The sequence below is a fragment of the Symphodus melops genome, assembly GCF_947650265.1.
Source record: "Symphodus melops genome assembly, chromosome: 5".
Classification (NCBI taxonomy): Eukaryota; Metazoa; Chordata; class Actinopteri; order Labriformes; family Labridae; genus Symphodus; species Symphodus melops.
In genome coordinates this window covers 20,486,739-20,506,799 of record NC_136695.1, presented here as the reverse complement: position 1 = coordinate 20,506,799, position 20,061 = coordinate 20,486,739, and the positions used below count along the sequence as shown (strand labels likewise).

Here is a 20,061-nt window from a genome sequence, read left to right as displayed (position 1 = left end):
ATCAGCATTTCTTTATGCAGCCTGGCTCGCAGGATCCTTCCTCTTTCCAAGGTATCTCTACCCGTCATCGGCTATCTCCCTCTAACATCCCTCCTCAGTAGATGACACACATGTGGGAAGCAAAATGTGTCAGAACTACAGTTTCTGACAGAAAACGGGACAGAGAACAGAGACAGAGAGAGAGAGAGAGAGAGAGAGAGAGAGAGAGAGAGAGAGAGAGAGAGAGAGAGGTAGGGAGGGAGAAGGGAGAGTTGTCTTTTTGTCAGGGCAATGTTCGCTTGGATAAAAGTCTTGGTTTATCATCAAAGGCTGTCATGTAGAGGAAGAATTGTAAGAAGCTCTGGCAGAGCTGAAGATTTATGAGCTCTCATTGTGTATTTGTACAGGATGTGGATCATTATGCTGGCAAACACATTTTATTTTTTACTTGTTTGAGTACATCCATCCAGTATTACACTTTTAAAAAAGTCATCTCAAAGATTAACCATAACCTCTTTCAAACTTCAGTATGGATTTATACAAGTTATGAGCTAGAGTTTCCATAGTTTATGTGCAGCTCTTTTCTTCTAAACATGCCTATAAGTATGTGTGTAAGTTATTCCCTCCCTATGTGAATCACCATTGGCACTTGCACTGATATTCCATTGCTTTTAGCCATGTACCTGAACAACGGTTGAGAGGATAAACATCAGACTGTTTGTTTTGTTTGGAGTTTTTCTGACATTTTCTAACTGCTTGAAACAGTGATAAAAACCCCTGCAACAATAAGGCTTTTGACTTTTCTTCCTTCTCCGTCTTGATTGCCTTTTAACAGCTGCGTGGTTTTTGGACAGACTACAGTCAAAAAGAAAAAAAAAAGGGCCTCCAGACAGAGCAATTATGGTTTTATTTACCACGCTCATTCTTAAAGCTCTGCCTTTCTCTGAATTTCTTTTTTCTCTGTCCACTTTGTGATCATTCATTAGATTAGAGGAAAAAAAAAAGAGAGCTTCCTCTTTCTATTCATCAGACATAAAAACCAAATCCCTTTTTTAAAAAAGCGTGAGAAAAAAGTATACCTTTAAAAAGAAACCAAGTGTAACTCACACAAACAAAAGTTAGGCATCCTCAATAAAACCAGAGATTTATGTGCAGGTCTCATAGTCTCTTCTTGAATGTCGTGCTTACAGTATAGATCATCAACCTTTTGCTTTTTCTGAATGACTGACTTTACTGCATGTCAAATTCACTGAAAGTCAATGTGAAAGGTGTGTCATAAAACATCTGATGAAGGGTGATTTTCAAAGCTGACAGCGTTGGCGTTGAGCAGGAATCCAAACGTGTGAATTAGGATGAACTCAGTGTTTGCTTTTCTTTTACACTCAGGAACAGGCGACAGGATCCACCTTTGAAGTGGAGTGTAAAAAAGCTCTTGCCCAACAAACAAAGGGCACATTGTCTGAACCCAGCAGCTGACATGCAGAGCATTCACAGAATGCAAAACATGCTATATGAACAATAGAGTCCCTCATCTGTTCATGTAAACAGCTGAATGACATTTCAAAATTGAATCCTCTTTCAAGAGTTTGGTTTCCAGGTCAAACTGGTGGCAACCACAAACAAACACTGGCAGACGGTATTATCATAGACGCCCCTGTGTAGTTTGTGTTTGCTGCATAATTAGCTGCATTCAACAACCTGATTTGGTTTTTATAATGCAAATGTAAAAAAAAATCCATTAGTGAGGCACGCTGGAGTTTATGAGCAATGTATTTTCAAAAATTAACAACAAAGATTCAAGGTTATGTGAAATCAAGTTTTGCTGTTTTTACCGAGACCTCAAAACACACTTTCTAAAGTCAGTGTTTCTGTGTAGGTGAGAAAAAGCACCACAGCATCTGTACGCCACCAAGTGGAAGCACAGGCTTTGTTCAGCTCTCCAGACAAAACAAACACTCATAGACAACGTTGTTTATTACAATGTTATATACAAAACAATAAAGAGCGTTACAAAAGGAATGATGTTAGAATAAATATTTGAAACTACAAATACTGATGATCAACTGATAAAATCCCTTTTAAGCACAACTCAAAAACTTTGATTTTTAAGAGACAGCTGACTTTTTCAACATTAACTTGAACATGAACATCAGTGTGCTGTACTGATCGAACCAATGGAGATATCTCAGTGAGTTAGCAACTTGTATGTAAGAAATGAAGTTCCTTTAAATACAACACAACACAACTCGGGTAATCTTACTCTATGGGACTCCCATTCATTTCTTTCTGAGAAGCTACAACACCAATGTCCTGGACAGAATTAGCAGACTGGGCTAATGTGAGAGCAGAGAAATCAGGACTAAAAAAGTAACCGCCACAAGTGGGGGAAAAAAAAGAAGCAAAAGAGCTTGTAAGGTTAAAGCTGCGTGTTACATGAAAATATCTCTTTGAAAACAAGACGAGTAAACTCTTGGGTTAAACCAAAACTCCCTGACTGAAACAAATACATGGACTTTGGGTTTTTAAAGAAGTAGCACCAACAAAACAACCTGAACCACTTGTGTTATTGATATTAACTGTTAAAACCATGTGACATGACAATTGAGTAAACATCGTGGTACCACATGAATTAATAAAGCTTTATAAAAATGAGTTGGAAATGTGACAAAACAAAACAAAACAAGGCATGGGACTGAGCCTTAACAACAATCATGAGTCAGCCTTTTGGTCTTTGTAATGTGTTCAGACTGCGTCGACCAGGTTGTCCTTTTCTTCCTTCTGTTTGTCCACTGCTTGGTCCATTGCCTCCAGAAACCTCTCAAGAGTCACAGTCGGTGTCTACAGATAAACGGAATTTAAAAAATACAGCACACACACACACATATATATATATATATATATATATATATATATATATATATATGCAGTATATCTTTCTATATTTCCTCTGAAGATGAGAATCAAAAGTTACCTTTATGAACAGTGCATGGGCGAGAAATGGTAATTTTCGGAGCGCTCTTCCACTCAAACCTTTACTTTTTCTGGAAGGGAAGAGAAAAACAAATATTAGCCTCAGGCGGTTCCTTTTCTCACAACATGTTATGATTGGGAGCACAGAGCTGATGCATTATGGGAGGCTGTACTCACAGAGCAATGCTCCTCAGGTTCAGACTGTGTTCGGACACCTCGCTCTTTGCAAAGCCCATCGTTTCCAGCTCAAACATGGTGAACAGCTGCTGCCGGGGGTTGATGATCTGGCACTGCACATATCATACACACCATTGAAACAGTACATCCTTAATTTATCGCTGCAATTCTGCTACAGCGCCCTAACAAAGCCTCGCCATCATCCCGCCTCAAGACATTCATATTGACTCCACAAAGGCCTAATATTTGTGTCTCAATCTTCGTTGTATCCTGTTACACAATGACAATTAAGGCTTTCAATTTCAAAACATCACAGAGACGTTAATATCGAGTCTTGAAAACGGCAGTCGAGCAGGAAGCAGGAAGACGGAGTACCAACGCATCCACGGGGAGAACATGCAAACTCCTTGATGCTGTTGTGTTTATGTTCATAAAGAGTTTCTGTTTCTGAATTAACAGTACTTTCCTTCAAAAAACATTTTGTAGTTTATATTTCAAGCATAACCTGGGAAAAACGGACTCATCCGTCTGGTAGTTTTGTACGTCATGACTCTATTTTTTTTTAATCAGCTAAAATTTTAAGAAAGGAGATGGAAGACGTGTTAACATTGTATCCAGTGTTATAAATGGAGGAATAGTTGAATAGATTGAAAACTTTTGTTCGGTTGTTCTGTCACCTTCATGAGCTCCTCCAGGCAGGAGAGGTAGATGTTGTAGATGCCCTTCTCTGATGGAAGTCCGATATACTGCTTGATGTCTGCTCTGTCAACAAACGCCAAGTCGATCTTTTCCGTCACGTTGGAGGTCGTCAGGATCACGACGTTGGAATGTCTGAAGTTTGAACCCAAAGTCAAAGACACACAAACCGGTTAATACGACTAAATAAACTGAAACAACACGTGGAGTTCTTTGCTTTCTGACCGTTTGATCTGGTCCAGTTGTGTGAGGACGGAGTTGACCACTCGGATGGCGTCAGAGGGCTCCGTTCCCGCCTGGCAGGCGTTCCTAGCTGCTGTCAGACTCTCCACCTGCACACCGAGCAACAGGTCAGACAAAAACCAGAGACGTTTCCTGAGGAAGAATAATGTACAACTCCATATGCAGCAGGCCTTCTCTCTTTTCTGTTACCTCATCAATCAGGACAAAAACCAGAGCGTCTTTGTCATCAATCAGCTGTTGGATCTTTTGAAACATCTTCGTGACCAGCTTGCCGCTCTGCAACAAAGATGGCATGTAAAGTTACCGAAAGAGCCTCAGCTTTATACAGGAAGATTTCCAATTCATTTCTTCCATCATAAAGGAGACAGGTGTACCTCTGAGAACCATTTTGAAAACAGGCTGTGGCTGTTTATCTCAACAAACTGCCCGTATGAATACCTGCAGGCAGAGCAGATGTTTTTTTTAAAGTGAAAAGCGCAGAGGCCAGTTTCTGTTCAAACGGTTTTACTTCGATGAGTTTCATCTCACCGACTCGACAGTCTGATTGACAGCTTCTGGGCAAGCGCTTTGCACAGGGAGGTTTTCCCTGTGCCCGGGGGTCCTGCATGTTGGCACAACAAACAGATACATCAGTTATAATATGCTCATTGTCCCAGCAGCAAGTGAAAATGATTATTTGTGTATGATCATTAAGTTAGATACCATGAAGCAGTACGACACGGTTCCATGAAATCAGGTTGCTGTCGACATTTTTGTCTGAGAAGTAAATTGTTGTCGTGACGTAATCCAGGAGCTGAAGGAAAAAGAAAACAAGAAATGTTTGTTTTTATTTTCTCTCATCTCGAACCTGTGATTATGTTGGGGGGGGGGGGGGTTATTTATACCTGAGTTTTGACACCACTCTCATACACCAGACTGTCCCAGATCCCGTGGAATTCAGCTGTAAAAAACAAACAAACAAACAAAGGTCCTTTCAAGAGCCTGTTATAAAAACAAGTGTGTATGTGATCTCCTGCAGAGAGATGAAGAAGAAGAAGGAATAGAAGCAGAATATTCATCTTGGCATTTTCAGAGTGAAACATGACATACAGCTAATATACGGCTACGTTAACAATTCTCTCCAACATGACATCTTTTCAGTACAGAATACTCAAACACTGTTAAGATGACATGTGGTGACAAAAGCAGAGTGGTTTTCTCCATCTCAGATAAAGAAGATAATGACAGTGTTTGATTTGCTAAAGGACAGCAGATACATTTCACTGAGACTTCTTGTATCAGTCCCGCCTCATCATCCTCTTTACTGGTATCCATTTATCCATCAGAACCAGGCCAGTTTATCACTCAATGGTACATCGAACAAGATATTTTAGAATCTGTGTATACGTCAGCAGATCAGTAACAAGGAAACACTGCTGCATCACTATTTGTGGGTTCACATCAGAGCTGATGATATTGTTAAATTGTTTTAAGGCCTTTAAAGATGAAGTATGGATTTAACTGGGATTAAAGCTCGTATTTTAAGCACAGGGCACCACCTTGTGACTTCTATAAGGTATTGCATGAGGACCAAGAGAGACACTGCTTCTGACCTTAAACTGAGAGAATAATAATAATTATTATTATTATTTAAATAATATAATAATCTAAAGACAATTTATAACAGATAATAAGTACAAAGGTGGAATACATGGATCAAGCAGCATCGTCTGCCAATGACAAACTAGCAACTTTTCTATAAAGTGTACAGAAAATGTCAGTCAATGACTGCCAGCTTTGTATTTCTGACATTTGGTGGGTGTCATATTTATCTTGTTTAAGGATCATCTGCATTCATACTTAAAAATGTTGTCTGTCTAAATGAGAATCTGTTGGTTTCAGGAAATGAATAAATCAAAAATAATAAAAGGCAGATTTCTTGTAGAGTTACCTGCAGGCAGCAACCAGTGATTGGCTGCTGAAAGCTCCTCGTCTTCCTCCAAGCTGAGGGTGCTGGGTCCATCCTCATTCAGAGTGAAGATGTCAACAGAGACAGAACAGGACTTCAAGTCAAGAGGCTGAGTGAGGAACCAAAAAGAATAAAAAAACAATTGCAAACATTTATAAAAAGAAAAACATTCACAAGGAAGATTCAAATGCTGAAACAAACCTGTGTTACTATTTCCTCCAAATCAACAAGCGACACGCTTTCTACATTTCTCTGCAAGAAGTCTTCATCAAACTCGGCCCATCTGTAGTTCCCGAAAACCATGCTGTGTCGATTCAGCAGAGCCAGAACGTGCATCTTTACCTCGGACAGTTTGGCTGTGCTGAAATATGAATGGAAAGAAGGACTGGAAGTGCTGACATTACTCGGGATATTAACTCTTTATTCTCCCATTCTTTGATGGCTTTTAGTGTTTTCATATTCATACTAAAATCAGAAGAGTCATTTCAGCCAGGCCCTCAAATATGTCAATATTCTTTAATAGTTAAAGAGTCAGCTGACACATTTTTTAACCACCGTTTAAAGTCAAACAAGAAAAAGTGATAAAAAATAAATCACATGTGCAGGCCAGGCAGAAACTTTGAGGGCTTATCTCAAAACCTCACCTCAAGAGATTGAACAAAGTTAAAATAGATTTTTTTTTAAAGTACAAATATTTACTATCACAAATGTATTTTACCCAATTGAAATTTTCAAACAAAAAATGAAAAACGAAACACAGCAAAACAGGACATATAGTGTGTAGAAAATATAACAAAATCAGGACAATTCACAACAAATCTTTCATCGCACACTCCGATTAAGTTGAGGAATTTTAAGTGAGATTAACTGTATCTGAACATCTCATTAATGACATTAACTGTATCTGAATATGTCAGTAAACTCACCAGTGAGATTTAACATGCACCTCCACATGGATGTTCTGCTTCTGCTGTGCCATCTCCATTCTGTCACCCTCCATTCCTGTAAAACTGAGGACATTGGAGATACGTGGAGAGTTTTGAAAACTAGTATTTGTTGCAGAGAGAAGTTTAATTAAAGTAAACTGTGCTCAGTGGATGACTTTAGTCCACCTACAGAAGGCTGCTGTCCTGATTGTTAGCTTTGGAAGTGGGCGATGTTGTCGCTAGCTGGTTAACGCTTATCTTTCTCACAAAACAGTTTTAAGTTTTTTTTTCTACATTTAAAAAACAGAAACATTACCTTAAACCATTCATGATGTCAATTTGATGACTTATAATGACCGAAGTAGTGAATCCCAGGGCACTGTTAGAAAGCCGACTCTCAAATCCAGCGCGCTGATTCTGTAAACCGGAAATACATCATTTGTTTTGAGGTATCACTTCCGCCTGCCGTCTGCTAACTTTAGCTGCAAGTATTTCATTTACTGAGAGTAACGTTAGCGATCATTAATATCACCGTTTATAGATTATTGTAGGAGTAAGGATCGTGTAAAATGGGGAAAAAACACAAGAAGCACAAACCGGAATGGAGAACAGTTGACGGTATCTGATCGCATTTTATTTATTTGTTTCTGCATCGCTTTTGTTCCAGTTAGCTTTATGCTAGGTAGCTAAACAGAGACAGCCAGGCTGTAAACACTGGCAATAATGATGTTATTTATAATAATGTTTTTAAATGAATCAACAAGGTGCAACCCCCTTTGCTGTTGGGAGTAGTTAATTATTAAATCCTTGTTATATATTTCGAAAATATACTGTATATGTTTTTATTAGTGGTGCTAAAGTACAGTCAAGTCAGCAGTAAAGTTAAGCCTCCTTATTTATTTCTGTTCATGTATTTGTGTTACCATTAACATTATTAGATAATATCTTAATCACATGATGACTGTTTGATACTAATAGATACACCACGTCTTACTTCACTGATCATTTTACATCTTGTACCTGAACAGGTGTCTGAAGTGATGTTAGCTAATACTCTTCATGTCCATATAGCAAATCTTTTTTTTTTTTTTTTTTTAATAACCTATTAGAGAAATTAATATTTGAAAGCATTGCCTTCATTTTGTTTTCTGATTAGACTTTGAGGATAAGACCCTTGAAAAGCCCCTGAAGCTTGTACTGAAAGTTGGGGGGAGCGAGGTGACAGAGTTGTCTGGATCGGGCCATGACTCCAGCTACTATGATGACCGATCCGATCACGAGCGAGAACGCCACAAAGAGAAAAAGAAGAAGAAGAAGAAAAAGTCTGAAAAGGATAAAGATAAATATGTAGATGATGAGGAGAGAAGGCGGAGAAAGGTAAGCCTGAACTAAAGAAATGCCTCTTATTGCACATTGTCACAGTTGGATTGAATTGTTTGGTACTTGATTGATTCCAAACAACAGGAAGAAAAGAGGAAGAAGAGAGAGCGAGAGCAGAATGAATCCGAGGCGGCGACTGCTCCAGCTGCAAGTGCTGGTGTTCCTGTTGAGCCTTTCACATTGTCAAAAATTAAGTTAGAGGTGAGGAGGCTTGATTTGAAAAGAATAACTGCATTCTTAAAGTCTTTGTTTACAAGCTCACTCAACATGACTGTATCTTATCAGCCAGAGGAGAAGAAGAAGAAGAAAGAGAGGTTTGAGATAGAGCCCGAGTTGGAGGAGTTTCACCCCCATGTGAAGATGGAGATGGATCAACAAGGAGACAGACCAGTTAGAGCATGTAGGACACAACACGGTAAGAGGGCCTGTTGCGTTATGAACGTAGCATCAAATATACATTCCGGCAAATGTTATTTATTTGATTATTCAGTATTGAAAGAGTTCATATCGATATTTTCTTATGTTTACCAAACGCAGAGAGCGAGTCCACTCCTCGACAGCAGTTGCTGGAGCACTTCTTACGTCAGCTGCAGAGGTAAGAATCTCTGAGCCAGTCTGGTTTATCCTCATGTGATGTTGAGATTCAGAGATTATTTAGAAAAACACGCTTCACTACAGTGATGATGAAAAGTAGCTTTGGCGCGGTGCAGTACAAGCACACGAGCACAGGTACACAATGTGGACATGAAGAAAATCGATACCTGCCTCCATTATCTAGAAATCCCAGTGTGTTACAGCTGGATCTGAGTAAAGTAGTGGTCTGTGTTCTCCATTGTGCAGACATTGATTTGTCCTTTTCACTTATTTTTAAAGTATTTTTTATAACCCGCCTGTCTTGTAAACTGAGCACGCTTCATGATCACATAAAGCCATGCATGTATTGTATTGCCGCCTTTGCTTACAAGCGGTAACCGCCGTGCTCGGTCCTAGCTAGTCCTGGAGCAGTGTGCGTACAGGCCAGCGGGGGGAATTGAGAGGGAGGGACTGTGCCCAGAGTTCAAATGCACCCTTAAATACGAGTTTATCAGTCTTCGAGATGTTTGCTCTCCTCATCACACTGATGGCTTGTCACTCCTCTTTCCAGAAAAGACCCCCACGGCTTCTTTGCATTCCCAGTGACGGACGCGATTGCTCCTGGTTACTCAATGATCATCAAGCATCCCATGGACTTCAGCAGCATGAAAGACAAGATAGAAAACAATGACTACAACACAGTCACAGAATTCAAGGTAAGAAAACAAGACAAACAGAGAACACTTTGAAGGTTAATCCATTTAGAGTTGATGAGAAAGTTACCCACCTTCATTTGCGTTTGAACAACTTTTGGCCTTCAGGCGGACTTTAAGCTGATGTGTGACAATGCCATGGTGTACAACCGACCAGAGACCGTTTACTACAAGGCTGCCAAGAAACTGCTGCATACGGGCTTCAAGATGATGAGCAAGGTAATAAAGTCAAATGGAATAAAATCAAGGAAAAACAAAACCGTTGGGCTCTGTCGCTGTCCATCTTAGCCGTAGTTTGACTGAAATGAACAGATCTCCTTTATCCTTGCTTCAGTTCTCTTGTTTGTAACTCCCGCTCATCTATTTCTGTGTCTATCTTTCCAAACGAGCGCTGCTGTGTTTAGATAATCATGAGGTGAATGACGGACAGGATGGATTCATTATGTCACCCAGAGTTTAAACAAGGCTCTGCTCGATAAACACTTCAGTCATGAAATATATTCCAAGCAGGACGGTGTTGTGTTTTCCCAACGCCCAATATATAAATAAAAGTTCTTTGGATGAGGAAAACCAAACAAAGTCAATGCAAGCCCATTAATGACAATGTCCTGAGGGTGTCATCACAGATTCAGGTCTTGATGCAATGATATGACTGTACTGCTGAACACCTCTAACACCATGTTAGACATTTTACTTTGAGCGGATTCTTCCTTTAAAACATCCCTGTAGTCTTCTAAAGACTTTTAACCACTGTCTCTTTTCGTTAACGTTTCGGCTCCCATCTAAACATTTCCTGTTAGAGTTAAACGTTGCCTGTGTTTCCCTCTCTGTCCTGTGTGCAGGATCGGCTCTTGGCTCTGAAGCGCAGCGTGTCTTTCATGCAGGAAATGGACTACACTCAGCAGGCGGCCATTTTGGGAGATGAAGACCTCACAACTGACATACCTCCTACAGAGATTATTCCTATGCCGGTGGAATCAGCTAAAAAGACAAAGAAGCAGCCAGTCAAGGACATGAAGGAGGTCATCAGGTAGTCTTCAGTATTCCTAAGATCAAGCAGAGACCCAGCAACTATTGGTTAGCATTAAATAAAGAACCCATATATGTTTAAAGAAATTAGCTAAAGCTGACTTATTTTATATAACTCCCAAAGGGTTCTAGAAATTAAATAGAGCTGATTTCTACATTTAATAAAAGAAAAGCTCGGGTCGGGATATTGTGAGTGTCGATGTTGTGTGATCAGTAGAGCGTCATGGACCTCTAACCTCGCTCCTTTGTTCCTTCAGTTATCTGTATGAGCCGGAGGGAAACGCTTGCAGCTTGACCGACAGTACAGCAGAGGAGCATGTCCTGGCTCTCGTTGAGCATTCTGCTGATGAAGCTCGAGATCGGATCAACAGATACATGCCCAACTCCAAGGTTTCCCTACTTATAGTTTTTACCGGCTGTAGCTTTTGACATAATGTGATAAAAAAAAAAACGAACGCTTTTTTACATTGTGTTCCTCGTGAAGATATGTTGTTGTATGTTGTTGACGCGATTTAGGTTGAACTTTCTGTTTGTGTTGTTTCTTTAACGACAAAAGTGTCTCTGCTGTGTGTTTTCAGATGGGCTACTTGCGTAAAGAGGCCGACAGTTCTCTTCTGTACACTGTTGTCAATCAGCTGGACCCTGATGCAGAAGGTTTGTTAAGACTCAACTTTTTAGCATCCTGCTCAGCACTTTGTTCATGTTAGATGTGCGACATGTAAGCGTTTTCATTTTTCACAGAAGAGGAGACTCATAAAGTAGACCTGAGCTCCCTGTCTAATAAGCTTCTGCCTGGCTTAACAACACTGGGGTTCAAAGATGACAGGAGACACAAAGGTATGAAGTGCCCTTTGGTATCATTTATTTAAGTCATAGTGATTTTCTTATCTGCTTTTTAAGTTTGGCCGATTGGGTCTGTTTAATTTAAGATTCTTTCGTCGCTCTTTGTGCAGTTACATTTCTCAGCAGTGCCTATAATGTCCAGAGCCTTCAGAAGAACACCGTCTTTCCTGACCTGCTGTCTGATGAGGTGGACATGCTTTATTCAGCGTATGGAGACGACACAGGTGTACAGTGTGCTCTCAGGTAAAGGGACCGTTCTGTCAAAGTGTCAACTATGAGCGAAGATTATCTTGAGGAAGAATGTTCCACGTTTTCATTTTTAACCTCCTTAGCATCCAGGAGTTTGTGAAAGGCTGCGGAAGTGTCACCAAGCACTGGGTCGACGGGCTTCTCGACAAGATGACCGCAGGAGATCACACCAAAGCTGTCAATCAAATCCGACAGGTATTTTCTTTTTTTTTTTTTTTCAAACCTTATATTGAATTCACATAAATAACACACATTACTTCCATTGTCTTTCTAGGTTATTTATGTGTTGTGTATGATGCACGTTTGACATTTCAGAAAAGAAACATGATGCTGAAACCTGACGAAACCAAATCAAACATCCACGACATGCAGGTAAGCTGCTGCTGTTTGAATTTCAGGTACATTTAAATCATAAGCTGGACTAATCTGACTCAAGCTGTGTCGTTTTCTGCAGATGACAGACAGCGCTGGCCTTGGAGATAGCGGCTCAGTCCTGGACTTCATGTCAATGAAGAGCTATCCTGACATGTCTCTGGATATATCCATGCTGAACACTTTAGGTGATTATCCCAATCATCACAATCTGAGAGTGGCTGCAATCACATCATTGTGTCTTGATCTAATTTAGATAATACGTTTTGCATTCTATTGATGTGATGAGTTGGTGCATTGTAAGAAGAGTAAGACCTCAAGAGTATTTAAGGGATTTATAGACGCGTAAACACCTTTCATCCTGTTGAAAGTTGAATAGGCAGAATCACATTTCTTGACGGGTATTTCCTTGCCAACAAGATCTTGCATTTATCGTTTCTTCTTCAGGTAAAACGGTGAAAAAAGAGCCGGGGAATGAGGAGGGCCAGCAGCACTTTGATGACGCAGACAAACTCCTGCAGGAGTTTCAAGAGGCTCAGGTGGACAGAGTCGGCTCCAGACCCTCGTCCAACCTGTCCTCCCTCTCCAATGCGTCAGAGAGGGACCAGCACCACTTAGGTACCTGTGAAAGGAGTGGAACTAAACTATGCAATTTGTTCATGTGTATAAGTGATATTATTGGCACCAGTGCATTAATCAAATATGACAGTATGTTTTTCATCTCCAATCAATATCAACTGAAAGTTCTTCTTTTCTCTCACAGGGAGTCCATCACACCTGGGCGTTGGGGACCAGTCAGAAATGGTTCACGACCCTTATGAGTTCCTGCAATCTCCTGAGTCAGAGAGCGCAGCCAACAGCTGACCACACATACAGCCGTTTTGTTATCCTGGTGTTAACGACACTGGGAAATTAGCCTTGGACTGTTTAAACACCGTGGAGTCAGCAGGCGGTTCTGACTTGTTTTAATGACTTTATATGATTGTACAGATTGTTTGTAGTGTAACTGTACGTTTTTTTATGACCTGTAAAATAAATATGTGTTCCCTGTATTCTTACATGTGTTTGGTTTGATAAGAATGTTATAACTATTCTACTTTGTTAGGCATTACTTCTGAAGGAGCAGCTCTAAACAGTGGAACGGTGTACTTGTAACACTTTATTTTTTAGTTATAGACTGTATGTAACCATAGACTGTATAATTATTATTTACAGACTATGGATGTAACATGGACAATCTTGAATATGCTGCACAGTTCAGACCTCAGTCCCACTGACTTGAGCAACATTTCCCATTGAAGGATGTCTCAGGATATGAAGACACCATAGGGAAGTGAAAGTGAAGTAGTATACATTTACATTCACTATTATTTTACACAAGGACCCTGTGATAAAAGTTAACTATAGGAGAAGCTTGTTTCAAAGCAGAAGTATCATGTGAACATATGTTATTTGCAGTTCCCTATGCTCAGGAATACACATTTGATATATTAAATGAGAGAGAGATAGAGCAAGCTTCAATCTCGAAGAGCCACAACATTTAAAAAAAGCCGTTCTATTTCTTAAGAGTCGCAGTGAGCATGCGCAGTAGATCTGTTACCATAGCGCTGTTGCGACCTGCTGAGTGAGTCGTTTCTTCAACTTCTCCTGACTCGCGTCTTTCGGCGACACAAATACAACGACGTTTGAGCTGATTTTTCCCACAGTTTTTATCATTTTATTTGTTTGTTCTTTTTCAAACTTTTTTGATGCATTTTTTTTCCATCATGTGAGAGTTCAGCGCTTTTGAAGCACCTGCCTGGCAGACTCATGGGATCTCAACCGGTGGAAATCTCCTTCTGTATTTAAACAGAAACATCATTTGTGTGATCGCTTTTTCTACCAGCAAAAGTACGTATTTTTCCATTTTACTCACTTTACAGCTGAACACTTCATATAGCCTATTGTCCTGCAGGTTGTGGTTGTCATGACTTTGTTTACTTTAGAACCTAAACTAAAACTAAAGTATTGTTTTGATTCATAATTCTGAGTGATCTAAAGCCGACGACGTTAACATTAAATTAGCTTTATTTGTGAATGAAAACAGTTAATTGAATCCACGTTTTTATTTCATTCATAGAACCTTTGACAGAGTTCATTTTGGTGTCAGACATGGGGCCAAACAAACATGTGATTTCACGGCCTTTTACAAAAAAAAAAGCGAAGCGATACAGTAATTTGTTCATCTCGTTCATCCTGGATCCTCTGTTTCCTGCAAGATATGTGAGAATATAGTTCTTGTTTGTCAATGCAGCTAATCCTTTGTCGTTTTAAAAGGATTACCTACCTCTGTCATACAGTCCACACAGCTGCCTCTTTTATTAAGTTTTTTTTTTTTCTTAAACTAATGCAACATCTGTTGGCTAATAATAAGCAAATCCTATTTTTTGTGAAAAATGTGTTAGTTCACTGGTTTAAGGCTGTACTTACACAAAGGTTATATGTGTTTCCTGTTTCTCTGTCACTAAGCTCTTATACAGCATAGTTTTGGTTTGTAATGGCTTAGCAGTCACTATCTTCATACTCTACTCATTTCCCTACTCATTTCCCCACCAGATGCAGCCACACGATCTGCCACAGGTAGACTGGAGTGTAGAATGTGAAGCGTTTGGATAAATGTTCAAAGTTTTTTTCTTTCCTGATTGTTTCCATTTCTCTCCTGTGCTGTCTAGATGAACTGCTTCAGTAAAAAGCTGAGGCGCACAGCTCCAATGCATGGCAGCAGCAGAAATGAGCTGGTCCCCTCCAAGCCTCCCAGGGTGAACGGATGGTCGTGGCCCCTGCAGCCTTTCCAAGTGGCCAGCTGGCTGCTCTACTGCTACCTCGCCATAGTCAGCTTCGGCATCTACATCCCTCTTCTTCCTTCACCATGGAACTATGTGCTGCATACCGTATCCTGAGCACACAGCTGAAACCTATTTGTAGCTGACTGCTAAGTGTACCAGAATGGGCCTTTCAGATTTGAATATGGAGCAAACATTATAGTCTTTGTGTCTCTTTTCTTTATGCTGCTGGATGAGACAAGGGATCATTTGTGTGAGCTGCGTGCATGGGTCTGGTTGCACCAGACATGACTCTGTCTCTGTTTCTGTGCTCTTCATGAAGCCAAAAGACATAATCATTGGGGATTTTGTCACATGTTGAATGCTGCATTATTCTCACACTGCTGTATTTAATTGAAGCTTTACTCAGACACAGAAAAGTCCATGAAACTGTGCTTTTTTATTTAACAGTTTTTTTATTCACATTAATGATAAAGTTGCGATTCATTATGCAGCCTTGTTGCCAAATTCCTTGACTGTTGCTGTGTTCAGCTAACGGGAATACCTTTTATTGTGCACTTCTTCACACATATTGCTACTTTGACCATTGACCCTGCGGATGCCAGTGTGAGAGCCAAACCGACTTATTCCAACCCAATGCCACTTTTTGATCGTTCGAAGCAACCACATGTCATCCAGGACCTGCAGTGTTATTTATGTGATGTCAAGGTGTAAGTTTTGAAAGCGGTATTCTCTTATGTGACCTCTAATTTGATGAAAGCTTTTTTTAAGATACTTCATTTTCACACAGGGGTCCTAAAGTGAAACACTGTGGTGTTTGCAACAAGTGTGTGGAAGACTTTGATCACCACTGCAAGTGGCTGAACACATGTGTGGGTGGTAGAAACTATCGGTAAGACAACGTAGTTATAACCAAGTAAATGTCTAATGTTCCACTGAAATGTGAAACTCACCTGAACTAACATCTTTGTGTTTTGTATTTAGGTGCTTCTTTGCAGCAGTGTCTTCTGCTACACTTGGGCTCTTCGTGCTTACTGGTGTAATTATATTTGTATTTACTCAGCATTACCTGGATCCAAATAGCCTACGGACAGCCCCACAGTTTGATAGTGAGTCATCATATAATGTTTTCTTTTACTATACATATATTTCTTTTTTAACAGCTGCGTGCTTCCATTGATTGGTTTCTTCTATTTATAGGTCTGGGAAATAGTACCTGGCTAATGTTTTTACCCTTGGCGCCTGTAAAAACAACTTCAGCAGGTCTTCTCATTTTAGCCTTTGTCACAGTCATGCTGAGTATCATCTGCCTGTTACAGCTGGGCCACCTGCTGCTCTTCCACATCTACCTGTGTGAGTCACAAACTTTTACAGACATGGTGTGAACAGGCCTTTCCCCCCCTCATCCAGTATCTAATGCTCTCCCATTTTCCTTGGTGTTCTCTTGGTTTGACAGTCTATAAAGGAATGAGCACATTTGATCAAGTAAAGATCAAGAGGCAAAAACAAGCCAGAAGTAGAGACACTGAAGCAGGAAACTCCCAGGACTCCAAAATCCAAAACATGGCTGCACAGGTTAGACTGGTACTTTCCCTCTCCTTGTGCATTCTCACTTGCTAACTTTTTGATGGAGTATGATTTTTCTTTTCTTCAAAGAACCAAGGGAGCTCAATTGACTGTGAGCCAGCATTATCGCAGACTTCAAGGTAGAACCAATCTCCTCATGGTTCCTCTTGTACGGTACATGTTTTTGTCGATATAATTAACCCCTTGTTTTTTGCAGTTCTTGCAACTTTGAAGATCGAGGACAACTCACCAGCCGGCTTTCAGAGTCCATATGCACTGAGGTAGACATTTTATGTTAATACTCAATTTGAATGAGTTAACATGCTTAAAAGTGGTTATAAATGCAAATGTAAATCATTTTTGGTCTAGTTGGAAAACTTCAAAAAATCAGCAGAAAAGGAGAACAGTTTTCATTACGGAACAGAAAATCCAACAGAGAAAACAACAAGTAAGTAGTCATTTATCTGTGTTAACCATAGACTGTAAATATTAATGGGCAAAGCCTAAGTGACGTCACCCATCTGTTACGGCAAGGGGCGCCAGAGGCTCATTGCCAGCAGCACTGGAAAAGCTGTCTCAGCGTAACTTTCAGTCAATCTCACAACAGACTGAGAGCTGGAGCTGAGGCGAGTTTGAAGCCAAACAAACGGTTACATTGTCAATCATGTCAGCGACACTCCAAACTACGGATAAGACATATCATTCACTAATCAAACCTATTTTGTTTTCTGTAACTAGCTGTAAACATGTTTATTAATGCTGAAAAAACTGCCTTTTTTTTGGCTATGGTGTACATGTGACTTCTGGGTTTCCTGGAGCCAGCATCAAGTTGCAGGACATTGCACTTCTGCATTGGCTTAATTTTTCAAGATCAGATGTTGCTGCTTCGTGATGACCATACATTTAATGTTGGAAGTACAAAATGAAATAAGTCTATGAAACAAATATTACACAAACCCTCATCAGAATAACATCAGTGTTGTTGTACTCTGATTTGAGCTCTGGGGACTAGACTTCCAAAGTGTTTTGGCTCTACGGTTGGGTTTATAGTGTTGATTGTAAGTGAGTGTGTACACACTACATTAGTCCATGCTTTTGCGCTGTCGGTAATTTTCTGTTATTGTTTCCTGGCTCTTAAAGGGGAAATGTCTGTGGAAGACATAGAAAACTGGAAGCCTAACCCTGATGAAGAGGCCCGGAAAGTTTGTAGGAAGTCTGTGGACTGTATCCCTTTCGTTCAGGATCCTCTGGGCAGCTCAGTGATGACTCCAGATGATGAATAACCCATACCTGTGGCGATGCATCCGGATATTTTACTCTGTGGAACTATTTATTACGGAAACGTGCTTCATTAAACGGACCAAAACAATCATGGACTTGTGTTTTTAAAAGGACAAATGTTTTGGAATATGGACAGTATGATACGTGATCCTATTTTTTTAATTTATTTTTTTACTTCAGTCTGAATTCCTGTGAAGCTGTAGTTGTGTTTTATTTCGATTTTTTTATATACACTGTTGTTGTTTTTTATGTCAACAGTTCAAATATTTAAAGTATTGTTTAATCTCGCTGATGGAGATGAAGATGGATTGATCATGTTTGCATCTTTCTGCTTAAATCTGCTTAAAAAGCAGAATCATGTTACTGGAAGTAACTTCCATTTTTTAGCCAAATGGTTTACGTAGTAGTGCACAGGCCGTTACATTTTAATACTTTGTCATTTAACCTTGTAAGGCACAGAGCATTTTAGTGTTTGAGAGGAGTGTAGAAGTTGGTATTATGAATGTGGGACAGCTCTATTTAACTTCATTACATATAATGACATTTTGAGTTCAGAGCCCATTGTAGTCTTATTATTTACACACCTTCAGTTGTGTAAATCATATTTTGTAGTCCAGTGTTAATCTATTTAGGTTTATTTTTCTTTCTTTATCAAAGGTTCAACACTACTCGACTGGCTGGATATGGTTAAGAGCATATGAAGAGCCATTCATTAATGAAAGCTTTGTTTAGAACATTGACAAATCATTTGGGTGGGGGTGTTGGGCTTGTCTGTTTATGCATACTTTTCTATATCAACACTCAAGGAAATATACAATACTCCACAGAGAATACAAAAGGTTGAGATAAGGGGAAGTATTTATCTCCAAAAATAAACCTGGGCTTTAACAATATTCTTACATAGGTACAGTATTAAACATTAAGACTTAAAGAAAGTAAATTAATATCACTGATGTGCTTAAGTGAAGCCTATTGAAACAGTCCTCCCTACTTGCTTAATACACAGTTGGACTGTCAGCCAAACTCCATTCAATAGTGAGTGATTCAGGTAGTTAGTTGTTCTTTGATTTATTCACCAGATTGAATAAGGAGTGAAAACTACAAGACAAAAGAAAATGCACAGATTACTGTCATAAAAAAAGGTTGATATAAAAAATATTAGAGGTGGGAAAAATGTAACTAATTAACTCAGGGCTTTCTAATTAATTAATCAAAATTAATTGTAGAAGTGCATCACAATATTTGCCCTAAAAAGCAACACTTTTCAATCTAAATGGATTTTAGTGGATGAATGAATACAATGCATGCAATTTTACTTCCTTCTCAGTTTCATAAAGCTTTTGGATCTTGTTTGAAATTAGTTTTTCTGCACAGCAGTTGGAAAGTTGGATCACACGTTTAGCACATTTTCTAACCCCTTATCTTATACCACTAATAGCGGTCTACATTCCAGAGCAACCAATTTAGCGAGTGAATTTCTAAGTTTATTAGATGTTGAATTACTAATTTTGGTCCTGTCATTTTGTCAAGTTTAGGCTGCAAATGCTTCTTGTTTGTACGTGTGGCAGAGCTAGCGCAGAGTGAGTGCGGAGCAATGACAAACAGTTCTGCTCTGTTTATGAGGCAAACTGTGATTAAATTATTTTCTTGTAATTAATCGTAATCAATTGGTTAAAGTCCCATCCCTTAAAGAAATACAAATTATTAACTAAATGCTAAATGCTGACGTACTGCAAATATATAAAAAATAATGCATAGTTGTCACTAATGCTATGCTACATCCTAATGCTATGCTACATGCTATGCTACACTACCTCAGTTGCATTACATAAAACATAGCAACAAGGCTAATGCTCAAGCTAAATAACATGCTATGCTACATCACAAGCTCAGAAGAAATGTATGACACAAAACACCCAGGCTAATGCTAACGGCACACATAGTCACTTAAAGGGATACTTCCTCCATTTGCATGAAGCTTTGTATCATTAGAAACATGGTAGTAGTGTTGAATGGTCATGAATCCAGCCCTCATTTTGCCCTGAGACAAGAAAAATATGTTTTTCTTTGCCTGGAAGTTTTCTTCATGTGATGCAAAAAGCGTCATATTACATTTTACATGCTCATACTTCTAAGAAATGCTGCAGTTACATGCTAACAGAATGACAAAAGGCGAACAAATGTTACAAATGCACATGGTAATTACAACGTTTAAACAGGACAGAACAACTATATTAGACTAGTTTACATGTTGAGCTTTTGGGGACTCAGGTTGTACTTTGATACACATTGAC

The 20,061-nt window shown here is 39.4% G+C and overlaps 4 protein-coding genes across 7 annotated transcripts in view; 2 read left to right on the top strand and 2 right to left on the bottom strand.

Annotated features, from left to right (window-relative positions):
- The window catches only part of cep72 (centrosomal protein 72), a 45,864-nt gene that overhangs the window by 5,308 nt on the left and 20,495 nt on the right, over positions 1–20,061 (bottom strand). The gene's annotated exons all lie outside the window — the stretch shown is intronic.
- On the bottom strand, positions 1,936–7,381 carry trip13 (thyroid hormone receptor interactor 13). 2 transcript variants are annotated; one of them, XM_079342939.1, is made up of 14 exons: positions 7,256–7,381; positions 6,940–7,023; positions 6,215–6,374; positions 5,996–6,122; positions 4,950–5,005; positions 4,768–4,858; positions 4,594–4,666; positions 4,440–4,503; positions 4,255–4,341; positions 4,048–4,154; positions 3,804–3,957; positions 3,127–3,239; positions 2,951–3,020; positions 1,936–2,817 (listed from the first exon to the last, which is right to left on the bottom strand). In XM_079342939.1, the coding sequence occupies exons 1-14, from the start codon at positions 7,267–7,269 to the stop codon at positions 2,722–2,724; spliced, it is 1,296 nt and encodes a 431-aa protein (XP_079199065.1). In that variant the 5' UTR covers positions 7,270–7,381; the 3' UTR covers positions 1,936–2,721. The 2 variants fall into 2 exon arrangements, with proteins under 2 accessions (XP_079199065.1, XP_079199066.1); XM_079342940.1 differs by having other exon boundaries at positions 6,940–7,015; positions 7,256–7,372.
- Positions 7,444–13,150, top strand: brd9 (bromodomain containing 9). 2 transcript variants are annotated; one of them, XM_079342933.1, is made up of 17 exons: positions 7,444–7,557; positions 8,096–8,316; positions 8,404–8,520; positions 8,605–8,734; positions 8,857–8,914; positions 9,464–9,608; positions 9,714–9,824; positions 10,448–10,635; positions 10,892–11,024; positions 11,213–11,288; positions 11,379–11,471; positions 11,588–11,720; positions 11,810–11,921; positions 12,042–12,098; positions 12,181–12,286; positions 12,546–12,716; positions 12,862–13,150. In XM_079342933.1, the coding sequence occupies exons 1-17, from the start codon at positions 7,509–7,511 to the stop codon at positions 12,960–12,962; spliced, it is 2,001 nt and encodes a 666-aa protein (XP_079199059.1). In that variant the 5' UTR covers positions 7,444–7,508; the 3' UTR covers positions 12,963–13,150. The 2 variants fall into 2 exon arrangements, with proteins under 2 accessions (XP_079199059.1, XP_079199058.1); XM_079342932.1 differs by having other exon boundaries at positions 11,376–11,471.
- zdhhc11 (zDHHC palmitoyltransferase 11) lies at positions 13,690–17,855 on the top strand. Its single transcript, XM_079343959.1, has 12 exons — positions 13,690–13,988; positions 14,810–15,028; positions 15,452–15,630; positions 15,711–15,812; positions 15,905–16,029; positions 16,121–16,273; positions 16,377–16,495; positions 16,577–16,626; positions 16,704–16,767; positions 16,856–16,934; positions 17,021–17,179; positions 17,627–17,855. The coding sequence occupies exons 2-12, from the start codon at positions 14,810–14,812 to the stop codon at positions 17,767–17,769; spliced, it is 1,392 nt and encodes a 463-aa protein (XP_079200085.1). The 5' UTR covers positions 13,690–13,988; the 3' UTR covers positions 17,770–17,855.

What these genes read in the sequence shown, in the direction of transcription:
- trip13 (XM_079342939.1), bottom strand. An exon ending in TTTCAAAATGGTTCTCAGAG is followed by an intron (nt 4,342 to 4,439) that starts GTACACCTGTCT and finishes TCTTTGTTGCAG; the next exon opens with AGCGGCAAGCTGGTCACGAA. An exon ending in AACCTGAGGAGCATTGCTCT is followed by an intron (nt 3,021 to 3,126) that starts GTGAGTACAGCC and finishes CTTCCCTTCCAG; the next exon opens with AAAAAGTAAAGGTTTGAGTG.
- zdhhc11 (XM_079343959.1), top strand. Translation starts at nt 14,810, where the DNA reads ATGAACTGCTTCAGTAAAAAGCTGAGGCGCACAGCTCCAATGCATGGC. An exon ending in TATTTATGTGATGTCAAGGT is followed by an intron (nt 15,631 to 15,710) that starts GTAAGTTTTGAA and finishes ATTTTCACACAG; the next exon opens with GGGTCCTAAAGTGAAACACT. An exon ending in GCATTATCGCAGACTTCAAG is followed by an intron (nt 16,627 to 16,703) that starts GTAGAACCAATC and finishes TGTTTTTTGCAG; the next exon opens with TTCTTGCAACTTTGAAGATC.
- brd9 (XM_079342932.1), top strand. Translation starts at nt 7,509, where the DNA reads ATGGGGAAAAAACACAAGAAGCACAAACCGGAATGGAGAACAGTTGAC. An exon ending in AGGAGAGAAGGCGGAGAAAG is followed by an intron (nt 8,317 to 8,403) that starts GTAAGCCTGAAC and finishes TCCAAACAACAG; the next exon opens with GAAGAAAAGAGGAAGAAGAG. An exon ending in ACACAGTCACAGAATTCAAG is followed by an intron (nt 9,609 to 9,713) that starts GTAAGAAAACAA and finishes TTTGGCCTTCAG; the next exon opens with GCGGACTTTAAGCTGATGTG.